Source organism: Pleurodeles waltl, chromosome 4_1 (assembly GCF_031143425.1).
Source record: "Pleurodeles waltl isolate 20211129_DDA chromosome 4_1, aPleWal1.hap1.20221129, whole genome shotgun sequence".
In the NCBI taxonomy this organism is placed as follows: Eukaryota; Metazoa; Chordata; class Amphibia; order Caudata; family Salamandridae; genus Pleurodeles; species Pleurodeles waltl.
Genome location: NC_090442.1, coordinates 107389973 through 107413799, shown reverse-complemented (window position 1 = coordinate 107413799; position 23827 = coordinate 107389973). Strand labels below are relative to the sequence as shown.

Genomic DNA, 23827 nt, shown 5'->3' with positions numbered 1-23827 from the left:
TGTCTTTATTTCTTTAGTTAGAATAGGTTGATTTTCCGTTTTTTATTTATTTTTATTTATTCATGAGCATGCTGGTGCTTGTGATAAGCAGCATGTTCAACATGCATTATGGAAATTACTTCAGTAAATATTTTGGTATTAACAGTAAATTGCTGCCTACCAGCCATGTTCTGGGTTTGAAAAAATTTAACATTTTTTCTTTAACATGAGCACTGACGTGTGATACTTTTTATTAATCATTTAAATTGTAATCCATTGAATCATTTAAAATGAAAGAAAAATACCCACAATCCAATAACATATTCCGCCCTCTGGGCACTGATTATTAAAAGTCTTCATCAGGACAGAGTGGATTATAGGTAAAGGGTCTAATGGTTGTATAGCGTACTTAATGTTACGTTTTGACACTAAGGACAGAACTCCCTTCTATAAAGATGTTGAGGTGACCTAGGCAACCGGAAATTTGAAAGAGATTTTGACTGTGCTTGTTGAATACTCCAACCTGAAAGAGAAAAGGGAGGCGTGCATTACAGAAACTAACTCAACATTTAGGCTTGACAGGATTGCACACCACAAATGGATGATGACTGAACACTTTGGCCAAACACACTTGCAGTAATGGCTTTAGTAAACAGTGTTCTACAGAAAACCATATAGAAAGGGAATGCGGAAACTAAACTTTTCAGAACCAATAACAGTAAAGAACATGTGTTTTTAAACATCACTTAAAAAAAAAAAAAAAATTCTGTATAGTTGAATTATATTACTGCTCTGATGATGCCACTGGAGTTCAAAGTTTATATCGAACACCTCAAGCAGATTGAATCAAAAGGTCAGGAGAGTATTGGTTTCAGAATTAAAACGGCATCGGTTTCATTCATCTGGCGGCACTATGCCCTGCAAAATGAAAGTTGAAGGGCGCAGTTTATAAATGGCCCCATGAAACAATCTGCCTATTTTTGCAAAAGTGACGGTGCAAAGTTTTGAAACATGCGGACTACACAACGAAGATTACTTTTTCAATGTTACCTACATAAGCATACCACACAAATTAAATATTTCCTTTGGCCTTGTGTGTTGGAATACAGAGCCTATTAAAAGAGAAACTTTCTTGGAGGTGTCTATTGTTAACGGCTTTGTACAGAGGTTACTATTATTGTGACTTCAACATTTTTGAAGGTCTAGGGATCATTTTCCAAATGGCTCAGGAGTTTTCGTGGAAGACCAGAGTGTTTCAATTTTGTGGAGCTGTTTGAAAAATAAATTGAGCACTAATGTATCTCTGGTGGGTGAATGTGTCTTCTTTTAATGAGTGACAAGTATTTTCCTCCAGGAGTTATTCATTGATAGTGGTAAGCACCGAAAATACCCTCTCATGCATCGAAACACATTTTCTTTAGGAAAACGTTTTTCCTTTAAATATACGTACCTGATACAAAAATCTTTGAACCCCCTTTTTCAAAGACAAAATTGTTTTAAAACTGGGATAATGTAACCGGATAGGCTGCATCCTTTAAAGGCTGGAAAACTGGCACTGCTCCTTTAAGGAAGAACAAACCACCAGTATCCCAGCCTGCCCTGCGGATGACGGTTATCATAGTTCTTTTTTCAGAATCCTTGAGCACGTGGCCCAGCCTTTTTCCTAATCTAAATGTCACGACTGTTGTCTCACTCAATGTACTTTAAAATTAAAAGGCCTTTTTTTCTGGCACAATGTTTTTAAAAAAAAAAAAAATTTTTTATTCTATTTGTGACAGAATGGCTTCTCTTGTTGTCAGATGTTGGTCTTTCTCAGCCTTCCTACTGCCACAGGACCCTTTTAACCGTTACTTCATCTTCCTTCATTCCTGATTCTCATCTACCTGAGGAATGTAGGATGTCTTGAGGAACAGCCATTGCACCCTCCCCCTACTCTCGAGAGATCCACGAAGAAGCCTGGACATCCTGGGCCGGGCCTGTTCATGTTGAGCCCTCTGAAGAGAAGCACCAGTGCGTTAGCTCCTGCTCACCCTTGTGAGCTAGTTCACCATCATGCCACTGGATATCAAGGAAACCAATATCCTCAAGTCGGACAGACCGAAAAGCTAAAGTATATCACATCAAACTATTTGAAGTTGACAAAATCTTTACATATTTCAGTGTTATGACTTTAAAAAATTAAGGTTTGGCATCTCTTGGTGACTACGGGTAGTGAGAACTTGAGCATTTCTACAGAGAGATCACCCCTGTGGTGTAACTCTCACACCACCTTGACATACCCTTCGTGGGGGAGATCTGCAACATTCTTCTCCAAAGCGACCCTCTGTTATTCTGCAGACTGCTCTCCAGATAGTTGTCTCTTCAGTATCTTCCTGGCCAGTGACTACTACTAGTTCTCTACCACCTGTGTGTGTTGCTACTATTCCACCTCCTACTGAAAACTCTAGTGGTACTACTTCAGCTTCTCCTCCTAGACCTGGCACTCATTACAGAAAGTCTCATATTCCTCAGAAGCACAGCTGTCATTGTTCAACCTCCTAAAGGTCCAAATAATCAAATTGGAGATCGCACCCTGTGCATGTGGGCTACATCATCAGAGACCACACTCCTCAGGGGGTGCTCACACCTTGTGCTTTAAAAAAAATAATAACTCCAGTGGTGCTCACCCTAGTGCCATATCACCTACTTGATAAATCTTAAGTGTTCTACTACACTCATGGTTTCTCTTCCTGCACGCATCTTTCCTATTGAAGATAAAGACTTTCATGAGGTACTAATCCGAGGCAGTAATCAAAAAACATATCACGTTACCTCTGGTCGAAGGCTGCTCAAACCTGCTATGGATGTATTGTTGCCTACATCTTCAATACCTCCAGATGAGATTAAGCATATGGACTTGGTGCATTGCAGAGTACGTGGCACATATGCACAACAGTCAAGGCTGCAAGTGCCTCTACTTTATTGTTGGGATATGAGAGATCCGATGCAACTCTAATGAGAAGATTCTTCAACGAATCTTTGTACAAAGAAGGCAGACCTACAAAGAAATCACTTAAGAATGGATGCTATCCAACCACTTTGTAAGTGTGGGAGCAGATTCCTTTCACCTGCCAGCTCATCGCTATTGCAGTTGTCTTGCAATGAAACATTAATTCTGGCTCCATCTGAAACCAGAACCCCGCAAAGATTTGTGAAATCTCCCTTTTTCGTGTATCTGCATTTTGAGATGCATGTGGACCAAGGGATGCAGGGGATAAAGTCTGACATGGTCAATTTAAGAGCTGTTGGTGTGGTGAAAGAGTATGAGAAACACCATTTTTGATTCCTCTAGCACCTCCACTGTCCATGTGGTTTCATACCCCTTAGTAGCCTTATCCCCTACAAAGGCAACAGCGCACACTAGCATGAGAAAGAGGCAGCAACCTTCTGCAGCCACATCTCTTGCTGGTGAGCAGTGACCATACTTTCTCCCCCCTTCCACCTGCCACCTGATGGTGAAAAGCGCAGCCAAGCAAATATGGTGTCAAATAAATCACCAGAGTTCTCCACCAGCAATATTGCAGGGGTTACTGGGCCCAACCATGGTGGTTGATGCCCTTGGGGCCTGACCTTATAAGGATCCTGAGCAACTGGGCCAAGTACCCCTTCTGCACTTGTCTCAGCGGCAGCTGTGCACAAGCAGTCATAGAGTTCTTGTGGAGGGGTGGGGGTGTTAAAGGAAAATGGGGTTCTTGTTGATACAGTTTAGTAAACATGACTCATAACTCTAAGTGCACTCAACTCAAGGTGCGCTCAGTAATGTCAATAAATCAACGGCCATGTTTATGGGGGGAGGAGGGGCATTGAGGGCTAGGGGAGATGTTGGTCTTCGTGCTCCTGGCTGGATCCCAACAAGGGATTGAAGTCATCTTGGTGACCACAGGGGCAGGTTTCTGCACAATTTTGACTTGCAGGGAGCAGCTACTATTTTTCCTGGCAACAGCCCGAATTTGCCAAAACTCAGTAGCAGCAGCCCCTCCTGGCATATGGAGTTTCTACAGTAGCTGCTGGCAAGATGTAGACTTCTCCTGTACAATTACCAGTACCAGGGTGGCCACTGCCGGCATACTGACTCGCTTCTAAGGCTCACACAAGTCTTGGCACTTTGTCAGCACAGTCGCTGCTACGGTGGCTCCCTTTGTCATATGAGGTCGCTGCAACAAGGTGGTACACGCTTGATGCACAGCTAATTTCACAGTGGTCCTCTCCTGGCATACGCGAGTCGCCGAATCAGTATTGCACACGGGCTGAGACCCGATTGATGCACAACCATCTCCTCACACTGGGAGTCCTCTTGGTATGGCTCCCCACCGGATCTCGCTTCCATCAATGCTCTCATGTCCATAACCCAGCACACCTTGGCAAGCAGGCAGATGCTGGTGTTCCAGGCTCCAGGGCAGGTGGTTTTGGTTTCCCCGGGTGATACTCCCACAACCAGCAGGGAGAAATAGGATGCCTTGGCCACCAGTCCTGGTCACAGGCAGAAGTCTGTCAAAACTTCCTGTTCTCACACAGCCTGTCTGCCTACTTGGCAGATGGCAATTTTTGGGGTCTCTGATTCCCCTTCTGATTGTCCATTTTCATACACCAAATGTGATTTAGGGACTGTGTGGGGGTTCTGCTTCTTTTGAAGTGTATTTTTTTTTTTCTCCTCCTCTTGAAAGGCTGCCACAGAAAGGAGACTCAGAAGCTGATACTCTCAACGCAGGCCAGCCCTCCTCTTTTTGTGATTCCCTTATCAGCCCTATCTCTTTCCTTAGATGTGTCCAGGACCCTTCTTTTTGAACTCTCACTGAATTACATAGGCACCCTATTAAAATGTACAGTGGGAGTCTCTCTCCTTTTTCTCTTTCTCTTTTTTTTTCCTTTCTCTTTCTCTTTTGCTTCCTAAAATGGAACCCAGGGTCCTTTTTGTAATTTACCATTGTAGGCACACTTTCACTCAGTGTCCATACACAACACGCATACTGTACAGTACTGTCACTTCCATGTATCGTGCCATCCCAGGTACTTATACATTCAGCACACACAATCATTGTGGGTGTTCTGCTCAGTACTACAAACTTTACGTATTGTGCCATGGTGTGCACTTTGCAACCCCCCATTCACCATGCTCACTGCACAAAACGTAACCCTTCAGGTATGGTACTTCTTGCAAGCACACATAGACCCAGCACATGCTTCCATTGGGTATGCACTGCACAACACTACATCTCTCATGTAATGTATTCATTTAAAGGTACACATACATTCATTACATGCACTAACCATGCTTCTACTGCACAGCACTGCTGTAGCTCTGTACTGTACCCTACCCAGGCGCACATACATCCAGAGAAGGCGCCCCTCCTGCGCAGCAGTTTGCATCTATTTGATGTAGACCAAGGGTGAGTTAAGCGCACAGCAGGTGAATTTTGAAAAAGGTGAGTGAGCCTGCAGGTCTGACTCCAGTGACTCAGGACAAAAAGGACCTGTTGATTCCTACTGATCATTACACGGTGTGCTGCAACCACTGTGCCCATGCTTTTCCACTCTGGTGAAGGTGGTATTCTCCCACCACTATGAAGGTGGTATTCTCCCACCACAATGGCAGTACCACTGTGGGTGCCACTCCTGGTCCAACAACACAGCAGTCCTTGAGACAGGCCTATATCATTGTGCACAAGCATGATCCATGTTTGCCTACTAAAAAAAAATAATCTGCATTACAGATCCAGACAACAGTATATTTGGGCACTCAGGGTAGGGCTAAAAGTCTTTTTCCCATGCAGAGGAATTTTCCATTTCCAACGAATCAAGGATCTAAGCATGAATTCCTACTCCTTTTTGACTGTCAAGTAAACAAACCAACCAGAAAAAACATTTGTTGTGGTCTCCATGTGATATCTCCTCATATCAATTATACTTTCCAGTTGTAGAGAAAGACCACAAGTAGCTGATGATTCTAGTTTGCAACAGTCACTACCAATGTATAGTTCTCTGGTTCAGGCAGTGCTGGTCACACATCGAAGGATGTTATTCTATCCACACCTTGCTGATTAGTTAATCAAAACCTCCACTGCAAGCACTTCATCATTCCCAGATATCTGTCAACATGTGTGACCACCCTCTGCAGTAAGTCAACCATACTAGGAGTACCTCAACACCAATTCAGTCCATTCAAATCTAAGAACTGTTATCATTAAAAATGAAAAACATTCAGTCGGAGGAAAAATTTTCTTCTATCTGCTTTAAGTTTCACTAAACCCAGAAGACCAATCTCCTCGTGAACAGACTGATATCCCCAAGTCTGTACTTAATATACACTCTCTTCAAGAATGTCTGAAAGACCACTTCCAGCAGCACCTAGCCCTTCTAATGAAGTGCCAACCATAACAAGCTATTCCACATCGTTCATTTTAACAGGGCATTCGCTGCTAAATGATATTCAGGAATGCTTTCTCGTGGGAAGTAAAGGCCATCTGGATCACCTTCACAGCCAAGGCACATGGTCGCAGAATAAAATCTCATACCACATTGGTCTTCCAAAACTTTTTTCCTTGCTAAGTTCTTCCTGCTGCCTTTCAGGATCAACTCTTGGTTTGTTGTGATAAGGAACACAACAATTATGTGCTACCTGAACAAGCCAAGGATGGGCTGCCAAATCAAGAATACTGGATCTAGAAGTGGCATTTAGCCAGGGATCGGTACATCACCACAGTCCACCTACCAGATGTGCAGAACGCAAAAGCAGTTTTCTCTTAATAAACATTTCATGAAAACCACGTGTGTTAGATTTCGCCCCCTTAGCAAGGGCATGCCCAAACATTTTGCCTTAACCCTCCTGTTTTCAGTCCTCTTAGGACTCTGTGCACTTTACCACTGCTAACCAGTGCTAAAATGCTTCTGCTCTCTCCTTTGAAAATGGTAAATTGGGTGTAAGACAATTTGCACATTTAATTTACTTGTAAGCCCCTAGTAAAGATGTACTACTGCAAATTAAATGCTGCTAGTAGGCCTGCACATGCAAAAAAACAATTGATGGATGGAATGCTGAACAATGTCAAACATTCATCCCCAGTACAGAGATCTGGGCCTAAATCCATCCTTTTTTTGCTTACCATGCCATTCCACTTTGGGCTCAGCCATATCAGTCTTGACCCTGCTCCCAGTGGGAACAGTCGATCCCGAACTGCCAGGCCAGATCCTTCCTTGACTGGAAACAGGTATCCTGGGACCAGTTTCGGGGTATCACCCCTCATCAGCCAAGCTAGCTTGACTCCTATGGCATGGTGAGTATGGGACCCATGTCTGGACATACCCACCCCACTTTTTGTGCCACCCACTTAAGTAGCCCTTTAAAAATGCCTCTGACCTAGCATTGCAGCCTGCACGTGCAGTTTTAGACCTGGCAAAAAAAAAGATTGTTAGGCCTAAACCTACCTTGTTAATACATATGTCACACCTAGGGTAGGCCATTAACCACCCACAGGGCAGGGTGTGCTGTATTTAAAAAGTTGGACATGTAATTTTAAGTTTTACATGTCCTGGAAGTGAAATACTCTTAAATTAATTTTTCACTATTGCAAGGCCTGGGGCATTGGAATTTTAAACCCTCTTTTTTGGTAGAGTCTGATGGTAATTCCAAACTCTGAAAATGCCACTTTTAGCAAGTTGGATTTTTCTCGTCCTAACCATTTGGTCCCTGCAGCCTTTTTCCTAGGTGACCTGACTTTGTGTAGTTGTCAGTTGGCCTTTGTGTATTCCTCCCAGATCACATCCCAATAGATGACTGGGGGGGGGGGGAAGGTGAAGCGGTCACCTACCACACTTTACACTGATCCAGCTCACACATATACGATTTCACACTAGCCTATTGTACCCCCAGACACACTAAGACCAGTGCAGGGAGGCAGGATAATCCAGACACCTCTGTAGTGGAGAAACTCCAGAAGCTTCTCCCACTTCAAAGTGGGCACCAGGCATAAAAGGGGATTCACTGTTAAATACAGTCCTGTACCTGTGGATCTTACAGAAGACAGAACGACTTGCTAGACGCCTTCCAATCCAGCTCCCTCACCAACTACATATTGGAAACCGCTTTGATAGTAGCTACAGACATCAGATCCCTCCTGATCCATGGGGAGACAGCAGCCTTGATTCTCTGACCTTTCGGCAGCCTTCCACATAGTATCCCACCACACCCTTATCAACGGGCTCAACAGCATTGGCATCCCTGACAATACCTTCAAATGGATAGCCTACTTCCTTGCAGGAAAAACACAAAGGGTTCGCTTGCCACTCTTCACCTCAGAACCTAAAAACATCATCTGCGGCAAGGATGCTCCCTCAGGTCTAACCCTATTCAACACCTACATGACCCTGTTCACGGACATAGTCAGATCTCATGGATTCTGCATCATATATTACGCTGATGACACAGAACTCATCCTATCGCTCACCGAAGACTCCTCCACCACAAGTTAGAACTTCCACAACATAACGACCAGTGTCACAGACTGGAGGAGAACCAACTGCCTCAAGCTAAACTCTGACAAAATGAAAGTGTTGATCGTTTGGGAAAATTACCTCCATATGAGAACAGCTGGTGGACATCCGAGGTAGGCCCTACATCCACCCCCAACAGACCGCACTTGAAACCTCGGTTTCATCCTAGACTGCAAACTTGCCATGAAACTCCAAATCAACACAGTCTCCGCATCTTGCTTCCACACCCTCCGCATGCTCCGCAAGATCTTCAGCTCAGACACTAGGAAAACAGACACCTAAGCTCTCATCACCAGCCAACTCAACTACAGCAGTGCACTCCTGGTTATACAGAATGCCACTGCCAGAAACATCCTAGACCTCCCTAAATGATCCCACATCACCCTGCCACCTCCGGAATCTCCACTGGCTCCTCATCTAGAAGAGATGCCATTTCAAGATCCTCAGATACTCCTACATAGCCTTCAACAACCAGAGACCGACCTACATCAACCACCGCATGAACTTCCACAACTACTCCAGATGCCTGTGCTCTGCCTCCCTGTCCCTGGCACACATCCCCCGCAGCTGCTGCAGCCACTGTGGAGGCCACTCCTTCTCCAAGATCGCCCCCAAGACCTAGACCGACCTGCCCCTCCAACTATGCAGAGCACCCTCCCAGACCGACTTCAGGAGGAAGCTCAAGACCTCGCTCTTTGACAGAGACTCTGCATCCTCAGTGCCCAGAGACCCTCAGGGTGTAAGTACTGCGCTATACAAATACTGATTGGTAGGCAGCAAGATCTCAATAAATCAATGTGAAACTCTGGTGAAATGGAATCGTTGCCCTACAGTGATAGCCGGCAACACAAGATCTACACTTCAGGTTACAATATCGACAACCCAAGGTAAACGTTAATCTCCAGCAATGACTGTCCACGACACCTGATAGGTTCTTTGCACTACAGTGATGACCATCCGTGATGCTCTCCCTGCTCCGCACAGCCTTCTCCACCGCAAACTGAGCTCTTGATGCTGTACTTTAGGAGGTAACTTTTACAGCAGAACTAACCTGGTCTGTGCATCCAGCTCAACATCCAGCTTGTGTTGTGTTTTTTAAAAATTTTTTTTTAAGGGATTGGCTTGCTATTGTGTTCAGTACTCAACACTATCGAAGGAGGTCCCGGGAAGTAGAAAAAATAACTCATCAGCATTATGGCTTTTCCTTCAGTGGAGTCTCCACTCCAGTCGTATGCAAACCCACTGCCGCCCTTGTAAAGCGTTAATAATTTTATTGCATATAGGGAAGAATCCTCAAAAACAGAGCTAAATGCCATTCATAAACAGATGATGTGGTCTATGCTTCCTTAAAGGAGCTGTCTGCTTTCCAGTCTCTAAAGTCTGCAGCCTATCTAGCTACGTTTCTCCTGGTTTGTTTTTATGGATGAGCTTCAACAGCCTCCCTTGGTGCTGTGTCCATATGACATGTTGCTTCTCACTTTATCACCTAGGCAGACCTGGAATGTTTCTGGTGCTTGAGAAGTATGTTAGAAATCTCTTAGCCAGTGCTCCACATGATTATAACATGATGCTTACCAGCACAGTGTGTGACTGTGCTGGATGTTTGTGGTCGACCCAAAATGATAAAATAATACTCCTTTTAGCACCGGTATGTTTCTCTTGTTGATGGCCCTTAGCTGATCCTCTAAAATTGTAGGGTGCTTTCTGGAACCTAGCGGTTGCCAAATTCAGCTATCCCTTCCTACAGGTACCACTGAATTGCTATTTGGTAACCCCACCCCTCCCCTCTAAAAAGAAAAAATAAAGCTACACCCCTCTTATGCCACTGTGTAAAACCAAGAACCCTTTATGGTTCCTAAATCAATCATCTGGAGGAATGACATTTTGTTGCACTTGGCTGAAACTGAACCAATGCCAACAGGTCAAGGGATGTCCTGGCCAGAAAGCAATACTTGAACAATGCCTTGAGTGGATGCATGGCCACAGACGCATCCCTTTCAGAAAGGCATGGTCTGTCTGACCATACCTCAGTTCCTAGACTCAGCACAAAGCTGCAAGATATGTTTACCTGAAATCCACAAAGGGGAAATGCCAGTGTGCCATGTAGCTGTAACTAGCAAAATAAAAATGTCACTTCAGTGTGATGGGTTCCCTCCAAGAGTTTGGGATGGTCTTTGAATAAAATTCGACAAATGAGCTCAGCCAGATGTCCCCATGGCTGAATATAAGCTTGTCACATATCCAGTGTTCTCCTTTCTCCATGTAGTTGCTCATAGGTTCATCAAGAAAAAAGGGAGAAAAACAGAGGGTGAAGGATTGACTAATTTACTTTAAAGTGATTAGGGCTATATCCCTTGGACTGCAGAGGAGATCTGTGCTGCTGAGCCCTTGCAAGGAGGTACATTTCCCTGATTGCTTAGAAGCTGCCTTGGAATGCCAGAGCCTAAAACAGGCATGCCTTTACTGCTGGCAGATACTAAGCACTGTTAAGTGAGACCAAGATTTGAGGCAACACTGTTCTTCCTTGGTATTAAACCTTCCAGCCGGTCATCAGCCTTGTCTGTGCTGCAATCCCTGCATTGGCTTCCGGTGCACAAAGGGTCCTTTTTTAAAATCCTTTTATTTACTTTTAGAGCATTTAGAGCCACTGGGCCCAGATGTTGAATGACCAGATTCGCTCACTATACTACTAAAAGAACACTTGAGATTTTCCCAAGCAAATCTTCTTAAACCTCCCTTCTGTCAGACTTAAAACGAGAGTGGGCAATCCTTCTCATTCTTAGGCACCAAGGCCTGGAATCAACTTCCCAGGCATCTCAGATTTATCAAATTGGAAGCAATTTTTAAAAAGCAATTACAGACATGGCTCTTCTGCGCCCCGGGCAAGCTGTGTTACTCCCTGATCCTCTAACTGTTGATCTCCCATTAGCTTAACGCTTTTAGACTGTTTTGAGAAGGACTTCTGTGTAGCACCAGGATGCTCCATTTTGGAGTGGCAGTGTGCTCAAAAAGTTTCTAATTCATTCATTTATTAATTCCCAGACTGACCCCAAGATTGGATCAGCTTGTTCGATGAACCAACATAGAAGACATGAGGCAGATGCAATCCACTGAGTTGCACCTGTGTGGTGCCAGTAACTGCACAAAGAGCTTGAAGGTCCCATATAGCCTCTTCTGCAGGTCCAAAGAGGATGTTTTGATGCCAGTGATGGGCATCCCAGTTGGTCAACAGTTAACACTGTGAGGTCCTCTACACGCTGCAGTGAATACGTGTCACCCTAGTGTGCCCGCGACCCAGGTCAAGGCCTTCACACCTCAGTTCAATTCTGCAAAGACCCCCTGGCCCCAGGAGCACCTACAAAGCTTGACTCACCTAAAGGTCACACCGACAGTGGAAGGTTCTTGTGTACACGGTTTCACTACAGCACACTCCTAGCTGAGACCCAGTCTCTTGAGACCCAGATTTATTTATTTTTTAGGGATTACCTAAACTTAAGATGTACCTTGGTCACTTAGCAAGCGCTGCTCTTGGTTACCCTACGTAATGTTAAACTGTGTTCCTAACCATGGTTTCCCAATGTGCAACGCTCTCCTGTTTGGCACAGAAGGATCATAGCATGTTCACATTTTAATGCAAATAAAATGGCCATCACATTTCTTACAGTTACAGAGCATACCTACTTTATTTATGCTTTAATATTATATTGTGTGTGAAAAGGAACACTAACTGAACCAGCCAGGGTTCCCTATATGATCGTCCGAGAGTATGCCTTTACTGTTTTACCTTGCTACCCCCTGGAAGCCAAAACCTGAAAAGAATGTACTTGGCAGTTAAGAGTGCAGGCATTACTACTCCATTTCTGTGTTTGTAAGACCAGTAGTATTTTTTTTGTAAGTTGCACGTGCCCCAGAGAACAAGCTGGAAAGCAGTTGTAGGGCCCAGCATGAGGGCGTACTAGGTAGATCCTAGAAGTAGACACCACCAATAACCCATCCTTTAACTCACCCACTCTTAACTGAAGGGTCAAGGGGTTTTGAAGGCACCAAAAGCAGTCTGTCTGTCTATCTATCTATTCCACATGCTCCACCTTAGTACATCAGACACAAACAAATGTTGCAATGCTGTTGCTTCTTCAGGACTGCTCTGAATATCTATTTTAGAAGGATTTGGGTTCACTGCCAGTTTTTATTAAAAAAGCCATTATGAGAAAGTGAACACAAATCATAAGACACACTTTACATATATTTCAGAAGTCTTAAATCTGATGCACCACAGTGCACTCATTTGGGATGTGAATGTGCACCCCTCCCCGAGTGACCTTACTGCATCTGAAACCGGTATCCTGACTTGTTTTTGTTGGCCCAGTGAACAATCTATTCTGCTCACTGTTGCCTAGGCTTGTCCATAGTAATTCCACCTTCCAGAATTATGTTCTGTGTCCTTGAAGGGTGCCCCCCAAGGATGTCCTCTTGTTGACATGGGACTACTGTCTATATCGTGAATTGGAGAAGCTTTTCCTCCCAGATCAAATAGTGTTGTGTATCTCCTCAGCCCCTTCAATCGACTCTAATGGTTGTGATATTGTGAATATTCAACAGTACTATCTAATGCAGTCAAAAATAATACCTGCAAAATATCAGTCGGATAGTGTGTAACCTGGCTCATACTTGGCTGATAAAACCCGTATGGTGGAGAAACTGGGCAATGCATGTTTGATAATCGCAATAATAGTTGGGCTAGTGTCTGGCTTTTTTTTTTTTTTTTTCTTTTTGGTAATTCTTTATTAAATCACACCATATCAGTACAAATGACTGTCAATGATGCAGTGGCAGTATACATTTGGCATATTTCCACTTATAGGAAGGAAACGAAAAGAAAGGGGGGGTGTTTTTTTTTTTTTTTTTTTTTTTTTTTAAATAACTGCATCTCAACCAAAGAAGGCACAGAAAGAAAAAACGTAAAAGGTTCCTTAATAAGACAGACACTACCCTATATACTCGCACTAAGGCGGGGGCTGATTGGGGTTCTAATTAGGTCATTCTTGCTTAATGGTTACTTGGTGGCAATAGCCTTATAGTGCTATTACTTTGCTGGCTGATGGTGTGGTAACCAAGGCTCAAGGTAGTGGTTACGGTCACAAAAATCTGCCTGTGGGTGCTGATAAGGCATCATACCTACACTATCCATACAATAGCCCTTAAATAAAGATCCCAATTAAGTTCAACAGGAATGGGGGATGTTTTATTTCTCACAATGCATCTCCAACTTTGACCATCTTTAATATTGGCTGATATGAAAAGGTGGCGTATTGCTTATTGTGGATTGAGGTTTGAACAGATCACTGGAAAGATGTAGCTGGAATTGACTAATACATGTTCTCTACTAGTGGGGGTATGAAGTCAGTACTTATATCTCTAGTGTCTCTTATTAAGTTTGTTGGGATTTCCAGCAAGGCTATACTTACTGTACAAAAAGGCAATAAAATATATAGGGTTGTCCTACTGTAGCCCCTAACTTCATGGTAAAGTGACAAACCACTAAGAGCAAACCATGGGAGCTGTGTCCTTTTTCTGTAGCGCTGAGAGTTTGTGATGGAGGACAGGTCTTTCACAACCCTCTGTCCAGTGCTTAATTTGTAAAGGTATGAGTGCCGGTGCCCACAGTCTTGCTCAGAAGCCATCCGCTGATGATACTGAATGCCAGGTATGCCGAATAACAAGACTGCTAAATCCTAATTCCACCAGATACCTCTTTCAACCACCAATAGCCACTCTGTCCCTTGATCTCACTCTTTCAGACTTGTTTTTCATGTTTGCTTTCTTTGTTACTATTTATTTAATCTTTCTCATCCTCTCCTCAAAATGTTTTTTTTTTTTTTGTTTGTTTGGCTTTTCCTCTGAGTAGAAGTCTGATTGGGGAGGGGAGTGATGATCCACAAAAATGAGTGGCAATAGGCCCCGCCTGCAGTCACCAGCTCAAATTAAGCACTGCCTCTGTCAGGTAGCCATGAATTTCTCAAGAAACTCTAATCTTATTAGCTCTTTGCTGGGAGTGGTGCAAACACAAAGTGTTGGGTATCAAGCCAGTCTCTTGCTATCGATGATTCTCCATTCTCCTCCCACCCCCCCCCTTACAAATCAAACTAAAATTCTAACATGTCTCCATCCAAGATTTTCAGTGAAGTGAGTCTGCTATCACCAGAAAAAAGAAAAATGAGAACTCCTCAACTCTCTTCTGCTCACCCCCCCCCGATTCTCCAAATCCCAACAGAGTCTGCTAGATTTAATCTCACCAAGGATCAATGGAAATCTCCATTTCTAAGCACTGATCTTTGCTAGCTAGCTTACATGCTACTTTTGGCTTTGCTATCCTGTGGAACAGTGGTTCCCAACCTGTGGTTCGGGGACTCCTGGCGGTCCGCGGAGCCTACTCAGGGGTCCACGACTGCTTAGAAAATGTACAAATATTAACAGATTAATAAAGGGTATATCTTTTTTTTTAAAGGATAATGTGAATCTGAACATTTTAAAATGTACTATAAATGTGAAGGAATTTAAAATTTGTGGCTAAAAATTAAGTTCGTGTCTTCATTCTGATTCTTGGAAGCAGTGCAAGTGCCTCAAACAAAATGTAGTAGACTAGTGGCCATAATTAAATTTAGAAAAGGTCCAACTTTCCTATTAAAAGTTAGATTTTTTTTATTTATTTGTTTGAGAATCAAATGAATAAATATTCTGAGTATTTGTCTGATAAATGCTTGTTTTTGTTTTTTGTGTGTATGTATTGTTTTGCGGTTTAAATAATCGAAAATGCTTAGGCTGGAATTTCCCTCCAAGTAATGACTCACTGGGGGTCCCTAGATTCAAATAGTGATTCCTGGGGGAGGAGGGTTCCTGAGGGTTCACAGAAGTCAAAAGGTTGAGAACCACTGCTGTGGAACGTTCCCTTTCTCAAAGGTACAGCAGAAGCTATTCACAAGGAGATGTGTCCTGGAAGCCTAGGTTGGCATTTCCCAGGTGTCATCCTTTGATGTGCCAACTGCTGACCTCCTCAGCTCCGGAGGATACTGGCTGAGAACTATAGGTGGACAGCAAAGAATGTCAACCTCATTTGCCAACAGTAGCTGAGCCTCAAGCAGACTACATTTATTAATTTCAACCATGGATAAGCGGCATAGATAATCAAGTTATTCCATTGAATTCCTAATACTGGATTACTCATATGTTGTACATTTGGTGTGAGTGGCATTCCTCACTAAAGTACATTTAAATGTAGGATGTGGAGCCTGTTGGAGGAAACGTGGACTCTTTAATGCACTCCTTATCGTTTTAGATAAACTTTTTGTAACTGGACAAAATGTTTCCACAGAATTTCAGTTCACTCACTTTTAGGATATCAGTAGTTTTCTTTTCAAAGCAAAGCATGTGTAAATGTGGTTTGGACATCAGAACTCGGATACTCTCAAATTCAAATAACCCAATGATCAAATCAAGCAAATATTTGAAATAACAAAATGTGTATTTCTTTGTGATTTACTTTCTATTTATATCTTCCACATTTTTACTTTGGAGACCGAACAGGTATAATGGTGAAGTAATTACTGTAGATCTGGCGGAGAACCCTTCATGCCTTAACAGGCCATGTGGCAAAGCCAGAGGAGTTATGATTAGAGAGATATTCACCACTAGCCAAACACATGGACCTGATTCTCAAAGATTAACTTAGACCAGAAGTCTACATTCAGACCTAAAGTCTAACTTTACTAGCAGTAAAGTTAGACTTTTGGCCTAAGTGAGACTTTTGTCTAAAGACTTCAGGTCTTAACTTAGATTTCTGGACGAAGTTTTCCTTTGTGAATCTGGCCCAATATTTGCAACTAGCTCTCTGAGGGGCTGCCATTTGGTTGATCTACTGTTGCCACCTGTTAGTGCTCTCCTGTGTATGTCCTTGCATTTGTATATACTGTGTTTTCAGTAGCATTGTGGTGGTGATTCAGTTTTAGGTAACATTAGTTTTACATTTAGTTTATTTCCAGTGATATGCTACATAAGGCTCACTTCTTAAAAATAAAACAAATATGGTCTGGCTTGTACTTATGCAAGACTTTTCTTCCTTATAAAAAGCTCATAGGATCCGGTTACACAACCAGGAACTATGTGGTCCTCAATACTTGCAACCAAAAACATGTCTTCTCATTTTCTGACAATACCAACTTCACATTTTGTCTTGTTTAAGCACTGTCTTTGGCCCTTCTGTGTTAAGGTGTTTGGGTGACACTTACTGGTGATGTTGGGTTGCTGATCATTAAACGTGCCCTAGGTTCATGTTCCTCTTTTTATGTCCTCTACAGTGTCATCGCCTCTTCCTAACTCTGCGCCTTTGCTGCTCACCTGGCTCCCAGTTGCTGCAGGGGTGGCCACGGGCATGGCAGTCACACTGCTTGCTTTGGCTGTCGTGTGCTGGAGAAAACTTGGGCAGGCTGTGCTTGCTTGGACTTTGCAAAAGTGAAAATAAATATAAATATTTTAAACTCTTCAGCTGAGGTGGGTTCTGTGTTTGAATTGTGGGAGAACATTTGAGTTTGGGAATTGGTTGGCCTTTCACCTGCTTAAGGTGTTGGGTCATAAGACCTTGAAAGACTGGTCAACATTTTTCTACTACAAAACATTGGATTGGAGGAACGGTAGACATTTGCAGATTGGGGGGGGGGTGTCATTGTTTCTTCCGAATCAATGATATAAATGATACAGTGGGAATGGTTGATAGTTGGGTTGCAATTTTACTCTCTCCATAGACTTTGTGTTAACTTCAACCCATCCTGTGAATGTGCTTAGCTTGGACACTGAGCCTAAGAGCCACCCATCCTAGAACTATTTAATTTTACATTTGTTTCTTATAAATCATGCACACAGTGGTGGGGGGATTACGAAGTAAAAAGAAAGGAGGGCTGTGAGAGGTTTGCTCTCCTCCTCCTCCACCACTCTATCATCTGACCAGGATCATGATTACTTTGAAACTCTCGAATCGGAGTTTGAGGTGATTGACATACAAAACCCTTACAGGGTTCCTGGGAGTATTGAGCTTCACCAGGTAGGGGACTTCACTCTTGCGATCTTTCACGGCTTAAGGCCATGACCAGTGGTCTTTCAGGGCCCTGTGCTCCACAGGCGCCACAATCCACACTTTTTGTCTAGGCTGACACCCTTACCATAGTGACTTTCTAGTCATACCACCGTTTCATGATCTCCTGGTTAGCTTCTGGATTCTCTTTGGCTTTGTTCCAGAAGTGCTTTATTTGGATACCGAGTGCCAGCATGTAGCTGACCACATCCTGGGGGAACTTCCTGGGAGCTTACTCCCAGCCCTCCTTCACCAGACTGAGAGGTCTTCTCACAGGGTGCCTATACAGAAGTTCAAAGGAGCTGAAGCCAACCACCTTCTGAGGTACCTTCCTATAAGCAAACAAAATTCAAGGCAAAAGGATGTCCCACCTTGCGTCAAGAGCTCCAGTAGGCCTATAAGCATGCCTTTGAGGTTTTGTTGAACCTTTCAACAAGCACATTAGTTTGGAGGGGGGCTTCCATATTGACTTCATGTATGCAGACATGAATTTGGTACCACAGTCAGATACTACCTCCTTGAGGAACCGCACGTGGTTAAATATCCTCATCAGTGCCCGGCCCACTGTGGCCACAGTGACTGACGTCATCGGTATAGCCTATGGGGTGCTTGATGGCATGGTCCACCAAGACCAGGATGAACCTATTGTGAGGGGCTACCTTAGGGGTCAGAGGCCCAACAGTGATGATGCCCACCTGTTCAAAGTGGGTGCCAATGAGTAGCTGCAGAGAGCCTAGCACTTTCCTCCTAACTTGCCACTGGCTTGGCAGGTAGGGTCCTGTTTTCAAAATTGTAATTTAAAATTCAACTTCACCATAAGTTAGGAATTTTCATTACCATTTCAAAGACACCACACATGAACTGGTCATCTGTTCCCATCTGGAAATGACAGCTTATTAAACGTAATAAGGGAACTCCAATGTTATCCTATTGGTGAGATAGGCCTCACGGTAGTGAAAATGAATTTAGGAGTTTTTCACAACCAGGACATGTCAAACGTTAAAAGTACATGTCCAGTGTTTTTTTGTTTTTGTTTTTGTAAATACATTACACCCTGTCCTTTGGCTGTCCAGGGCCTACCCTAGGGGTGACTAACATATATTCAGAAGGAAGGTTTGGGCCTCGCGAAAGGGTAATTTTACCAGATCGACTTGGCAGTTTAAAATTACGCAAACAGTCTGCCGTTGGCAGGCCTGAAACTTGTTTAAAGGGCTACTTAAGAGGGTGGCACAATCAGTGCTGCAGGCCCACTAGTAGCATTTACTTTACAGGCCATGGACACAAGTATTGTTACTTTACTAGGGACTTACAAGTAAATTAAATATGCCAATTGGGTGTACGCCACTTCTACCTTGTTTTAAGTACACAGCACAAGCAGTTTAGCACTAGTTCATAGTGGTAACGTGCACAGAATCCCAATGCCAGCAAAAACAAAGTCAGCAATACTGGAGGGTTGAAGGCAAAAAGTTAGGGGAAAACCACTCTACGGATACCAGACCTAACAGGAGGTAAGAGTGGCAGCTCTAGCAGCCTTGGAGGCCTGAAGACACTAGTGCAATGGAAAAGGCTTGAAACCACTAGTCCCCAAGCTGGCCCAGAGCAGGGCCTTGTCATTCAGAATTTGTGCAGAGTTGGACTGGGGGTCTAAGAATTGGGCCCAGGCTGATAACAGGCGGTTGTCTACATGGAACAAAAATAATATCAAACTGGACCTATTTAGAACCTGTAGGAACAATGTGTACACATAATCAGCCAAGACCCTTAATGAAAAATATGCACAGCTAGGCTTTTTCCAGTTGTCACAGTTGTCAGATTGTAGATTTATTCAAATAGTAAACTAATCATTACACAAGGTGAAAAGTTAGAAGACAATTCATTAATAAATGCAATAATACAATGTGTCTTTAAGAAATTCAGTAACCACAGCGCATATGGCAATAGTCAATTAATAACAAGCCCTACTGCAAAAAAAAAGACCACACGTCACCAAGCCATCTCTAAATAACAAACAGTTCTACCTAATGCAACAGCTTAATGAGTTCATTCCTCCCTAAACAGCATATTCCTATAATGTTTCAGACAATATAAACACACACTTATACCACGTTGTAGGAAAATACCATCTTTCTGGCATAGTTACCCTCACGTTTTGCCTGATGTATGTGTGCTTGTGTTTGTTCACTGGGATCCTGCCAACCATGACCCAGTGACAGTGTTACCCCCCTCCAAATCAAGTTGTTTGTTACTTTTCACACCCACAATTAGCAAACTGGTGCACCCCTATTAGTCCCTTGTAAATGGTACCTAGGGCATTGGTGCACCAGGGGTCCCCTATGGCCTGCCGCATGTATTATGCCCCCCATAGGAGCCCATGCAAACTGTGACTGCAGGCCTGCCATTGCAGCCTGTGTGAAAGGGTCCATGCACCCTTTCACTGCCAAACCTTAACACTGCGCTTAGACATAAGTTACCCTTCTGGTAGGCCCTTCAGCCCAAGAGCAGGGCGCATGCCTCTAAGTGTGAGGATACCCCTGCATGACCAGGGTATGTACCCCTACAGACCCCCAGCTCAATTCCTGGGCTCTAAGTGCGGGAAGCCATCTTGAGGTATGTAGTGGACACTGGTCAACACGAGTGGTCCAACTAAATAATGGCTACCCCGAACTTAGGCATGTTTGGTATCAAACATATTGGAATCATGCAACTACACAGACTCCAGTGTTGGTCGCATGATACCATGTACTCTAGGGGTTCCCTAAGTGGGAACTCCTGCAACGTGGGACTTCTGTTTTGCTGGCTGGTAAGGCCTCCTTGTGACTCCCTGTGTCTGGTCCCTGTGGGTCACTCGTGGGGACTCCATTGGCTTCTGTCAGCCTTCCTGTGGTTGAGGGCCAGCTCTGACTCCCTCTCCTGGACTTTGCTGCCCCTCCATAACTCTAAACACTCCTTCTGCTCCTTGCATTTAGCAATGTTTGTTGGTGGCCTGGCTGGTCATTGACCCTCCTGCAATCCGGCAAAGGTTGAGAGAAAGCTTGTAGATGACTCTTGGGATCTTCAGCAACTCCTGGACCCCACAGCTGGACTTCTTCTTCCACCGACTTGCAGAAACCTCATCTTCCGGAGTGTGGGCCCTGCCACCTGCACCACCTGGGCACCTCTTTGGGTGTTGGACTCGGTCCTCTTCCTTTGCAGGTCCTCCACATCCAGAATCCGTCCCTGGGTTCCATTGGCCTGGTCCAAGGGTTGTGACAGCAGCTGAACAATCAAAGGCATCCACAGTCTTCAGAGAGAGTCCCTTCTCCCCTCTGCATCCTGGTTCCTGGTGTAGCTACTCATATCTTCTGGGTACCCTGGGTTAGAAACACTCTCCATCCATCCTCTAGCTCCACTGGGAAGGGTCCTAAATCCCACAAACCCCAACCACTACTCCCTGTGTTAGCCTATGGGACAACTGGGTGGGTAACTGATTTACTCCTGGTTGCTGGGGGTCACCTACTGTACTTAGCTCTAGTATTTCTAACTGGCCTCAGCCCCTAGCTAACCCCCACACGTACCTTGATTGGAGTCCCACTTTAAAATTGCATTTATTTTAGTATATGGTTTGACCCTCCCCTAGGGCCCTATATATTTTATTTTAGTTCTGATGGTTACTTTGTGTTTATATGTATGTAATATCTCCAAAGTGAGATATACCAATGTAAATCTACTAGTAGTGCTGCAATAAAGTATCCTTTATTTTTGCAACACTTGTGTGGTGCTTTCTTGTGACTAAGTTATTGTCTGACTACTGTGGTATTGCAAGTGCTTTACATTTCTCCTGGGTAAGCTTTAGCTGCTCGCCTCAGCTACCCCTAGAGATCTTCTGCTATCTGGACACCTATTCACTATCACTAAGGGTTGCCTGGACTCCGTATAGGGTGCCACACCACAAACTGAGCCAGCCTTCTACACACGTTACATAAAGAGACCAAACTAAAATGTTACTTGCACAGCAAACAAATCACACTTTCAAACCACCCTAAATAACACCTACCTAAAAAAATGTTTATTGGCAATTAATTTGCATGATGTAGTTGCCCAGAGAAAATGAACAAGACATGAAACTAAATACAATGGACTTTTATACATGAACATAATGATGGGCATCCATTGCCACGGAGATTCAACACATAACCTTGTAATGTTTCAAAACGCATCCATTCAGCTAGGGAAGCTGGCGAAAAATATCTCTTTACATGTACAGAGACGGCCGGTGGATGTAGTTGAATTTTGATGATTTGCTCAAAAGCAAATGAAAGCGTTTTTCATAAAGTGGCCTAGTTATGTCAAGTAAACCACATCTATGTCAGCCTTTATTTTTTTTTAAATAAAATCATACTCCACAGAAGCTGTTCAACACTTGGAGAAGTTGAACATTCTTAAGTTCTGTCTATAGAAGTCTTAAGCAGTAAATTGTAAGGTACAGAGTTTTTTTTTATTTAAAGTGTTCATCCTGGTGCATATTAATAAAGACTTTGATTTCAGTCAAAGTTGTCACCTGGTCATGTGTCGCCCAAAACAAAAGAGTGGTCAGGAGGTAACTTCTGCTTACCGTTTCACCAAAAATCTACCACTGTATCCCTTTTAGTCTAAACATTCCCATTTTGTAGTCGCCTCAAGATGAAACAGTAAATTCCATTTTAGAAACCATGCCTATCTTCTTCTACCTCACGTGTGAAATTACATACCCTCATAATTTCACACTGGTCTGTCTGGAAGAGTACAGCCTCGCTCAATTTTGGGTTTTACAAACCCCATGGTCTCACAGCAAGGTAATAGTGTTTTACTAAAGCAACTTTGCCACTGGCCTCCAACCTTTCCAGGGACCAACAAAGCCACACCCTTGCTGCATCGTCCAGTGCACATCTTGCTAAATAGGGATCAAGGAAAAACTTCTTTCATCCAGAATCCTTTGTTGCAGATTAACCCACTGGAAGAGATTCGAGACCAATATTCTCGTCCTGTGGATCGCTTCTAATTGATAACTTCGAAAGAGAAAGAGTTGAAACCAGGTTGAGGAAAAACCGACTGAGGCACACAAAAACATGTATATGGAGAGTATTGCGGTTTATCTGACTTTTTAAAAAAACATTTTTTTTTTAGGGTGTTTTCTGCCAGAACTTTCAGAGAAGCTTCAAACTTGGAACTGTAGTCTTTTGAAACAATTCTATTTCATCTGCATGTCTCGAGAACAAAGACTCCCCACAGTCCTCTGCACCATGCTACACTTTTTATCCAAAAACTAGAGAGGATTAGGGAACGCTTTGTGGCATCTGAGCCTTGTTGGACCCCTTCCCCTATGTGTAGGTCTTTAGAGCAGATAATTAGTCTCTAAAGAGAAAATCTCAATATAAAACAGGCATTGACTAAGCCAATATGGCTTTACCTTCTCTTTGGCAATGCTGACCTATTGGTTTGACCAGTGTTTTTTTTTTTTTTTTTTTTTTTTTTAATCTGAATCTGTTCAGCATCAGCAAAAATAAATAAATGGTTATTACGAAGGCTGAGTAGCATAGTTAGAAAATGAATGTACAAGGCTGTATGTGAATCATCGTACATGGGCACTCGTGTCGTGATGCTGCAGAGGCCCTAGTGTGCTGCACATGCCTCATGATGCGACTGTCATTTTTTTCTTCTTCTTCGATTTACTGTTTTATGATGGTGGACACCCTCTGTGATGTGGACAACTGAAAATTAAATAGAATGTGAATGAAAGCTCATTTCCAGAAAGGAACTGCCTGATGGCAAATTGAAGCTGCTGGGGGTTGTGAAAACAGCTTCTAGTAAATGCAAATGAAAAGCAGGAGTTGGATCGCTGGCTATTAAAAACAAAAAAAAATAGCAGGACGGATAGAGGGGTGGGAGGAGCAACACAGACAACACCGGGGGGGGGGGTGTGAAGGGGCAGGCTACACTCAAGGGAGAGAAGGAAGAAAACACATGCACTCCCTTGCAGTACTAAGAGCAAACAAGCATTTCCAATGCAATGGGTCTCGTGTTTGCGAGAATTAGAGCTATTGGCCTTGTAAATTACTAACTTAACTTTTCTTGCCACACAAACTAAAAATAAAAAGTAAAACAGTTGACATAAGCAAGCCATCTTTGGTGAACTTAAACTTGTCATTTTGTAAAGTTGACCCATGACTGCTCAATTTCTTCAAC

The 23827-nt window shown here is 43.4% G+C and overlaps 1 protein-coding gene across 1 annotated transcript in view; it reads left to right on the top strand.

The window, feature by feature from the left end:
- The window catches only part of LOC138288459 (zona pellucida sperm-binding protein 1-like), a 52891-nt gene extending 35836 nt beyond the window's left edge, over nt 1-17055 (top strand). Inside the window, exon 12 of the mRNA XM_069230015.1 lies at nt 16857-17055. Coding sequence (XP_069086116.1) covers nt 16857-17014 — 158 coding nt within the window. The 3' untranslated portion in view covers nt 17015-17055. The remainder of the gene's footprint in view (nt 1-16856) is intronic.
- Nucleotides 17056-23827: the final 6772 nt, after the last annotated feature.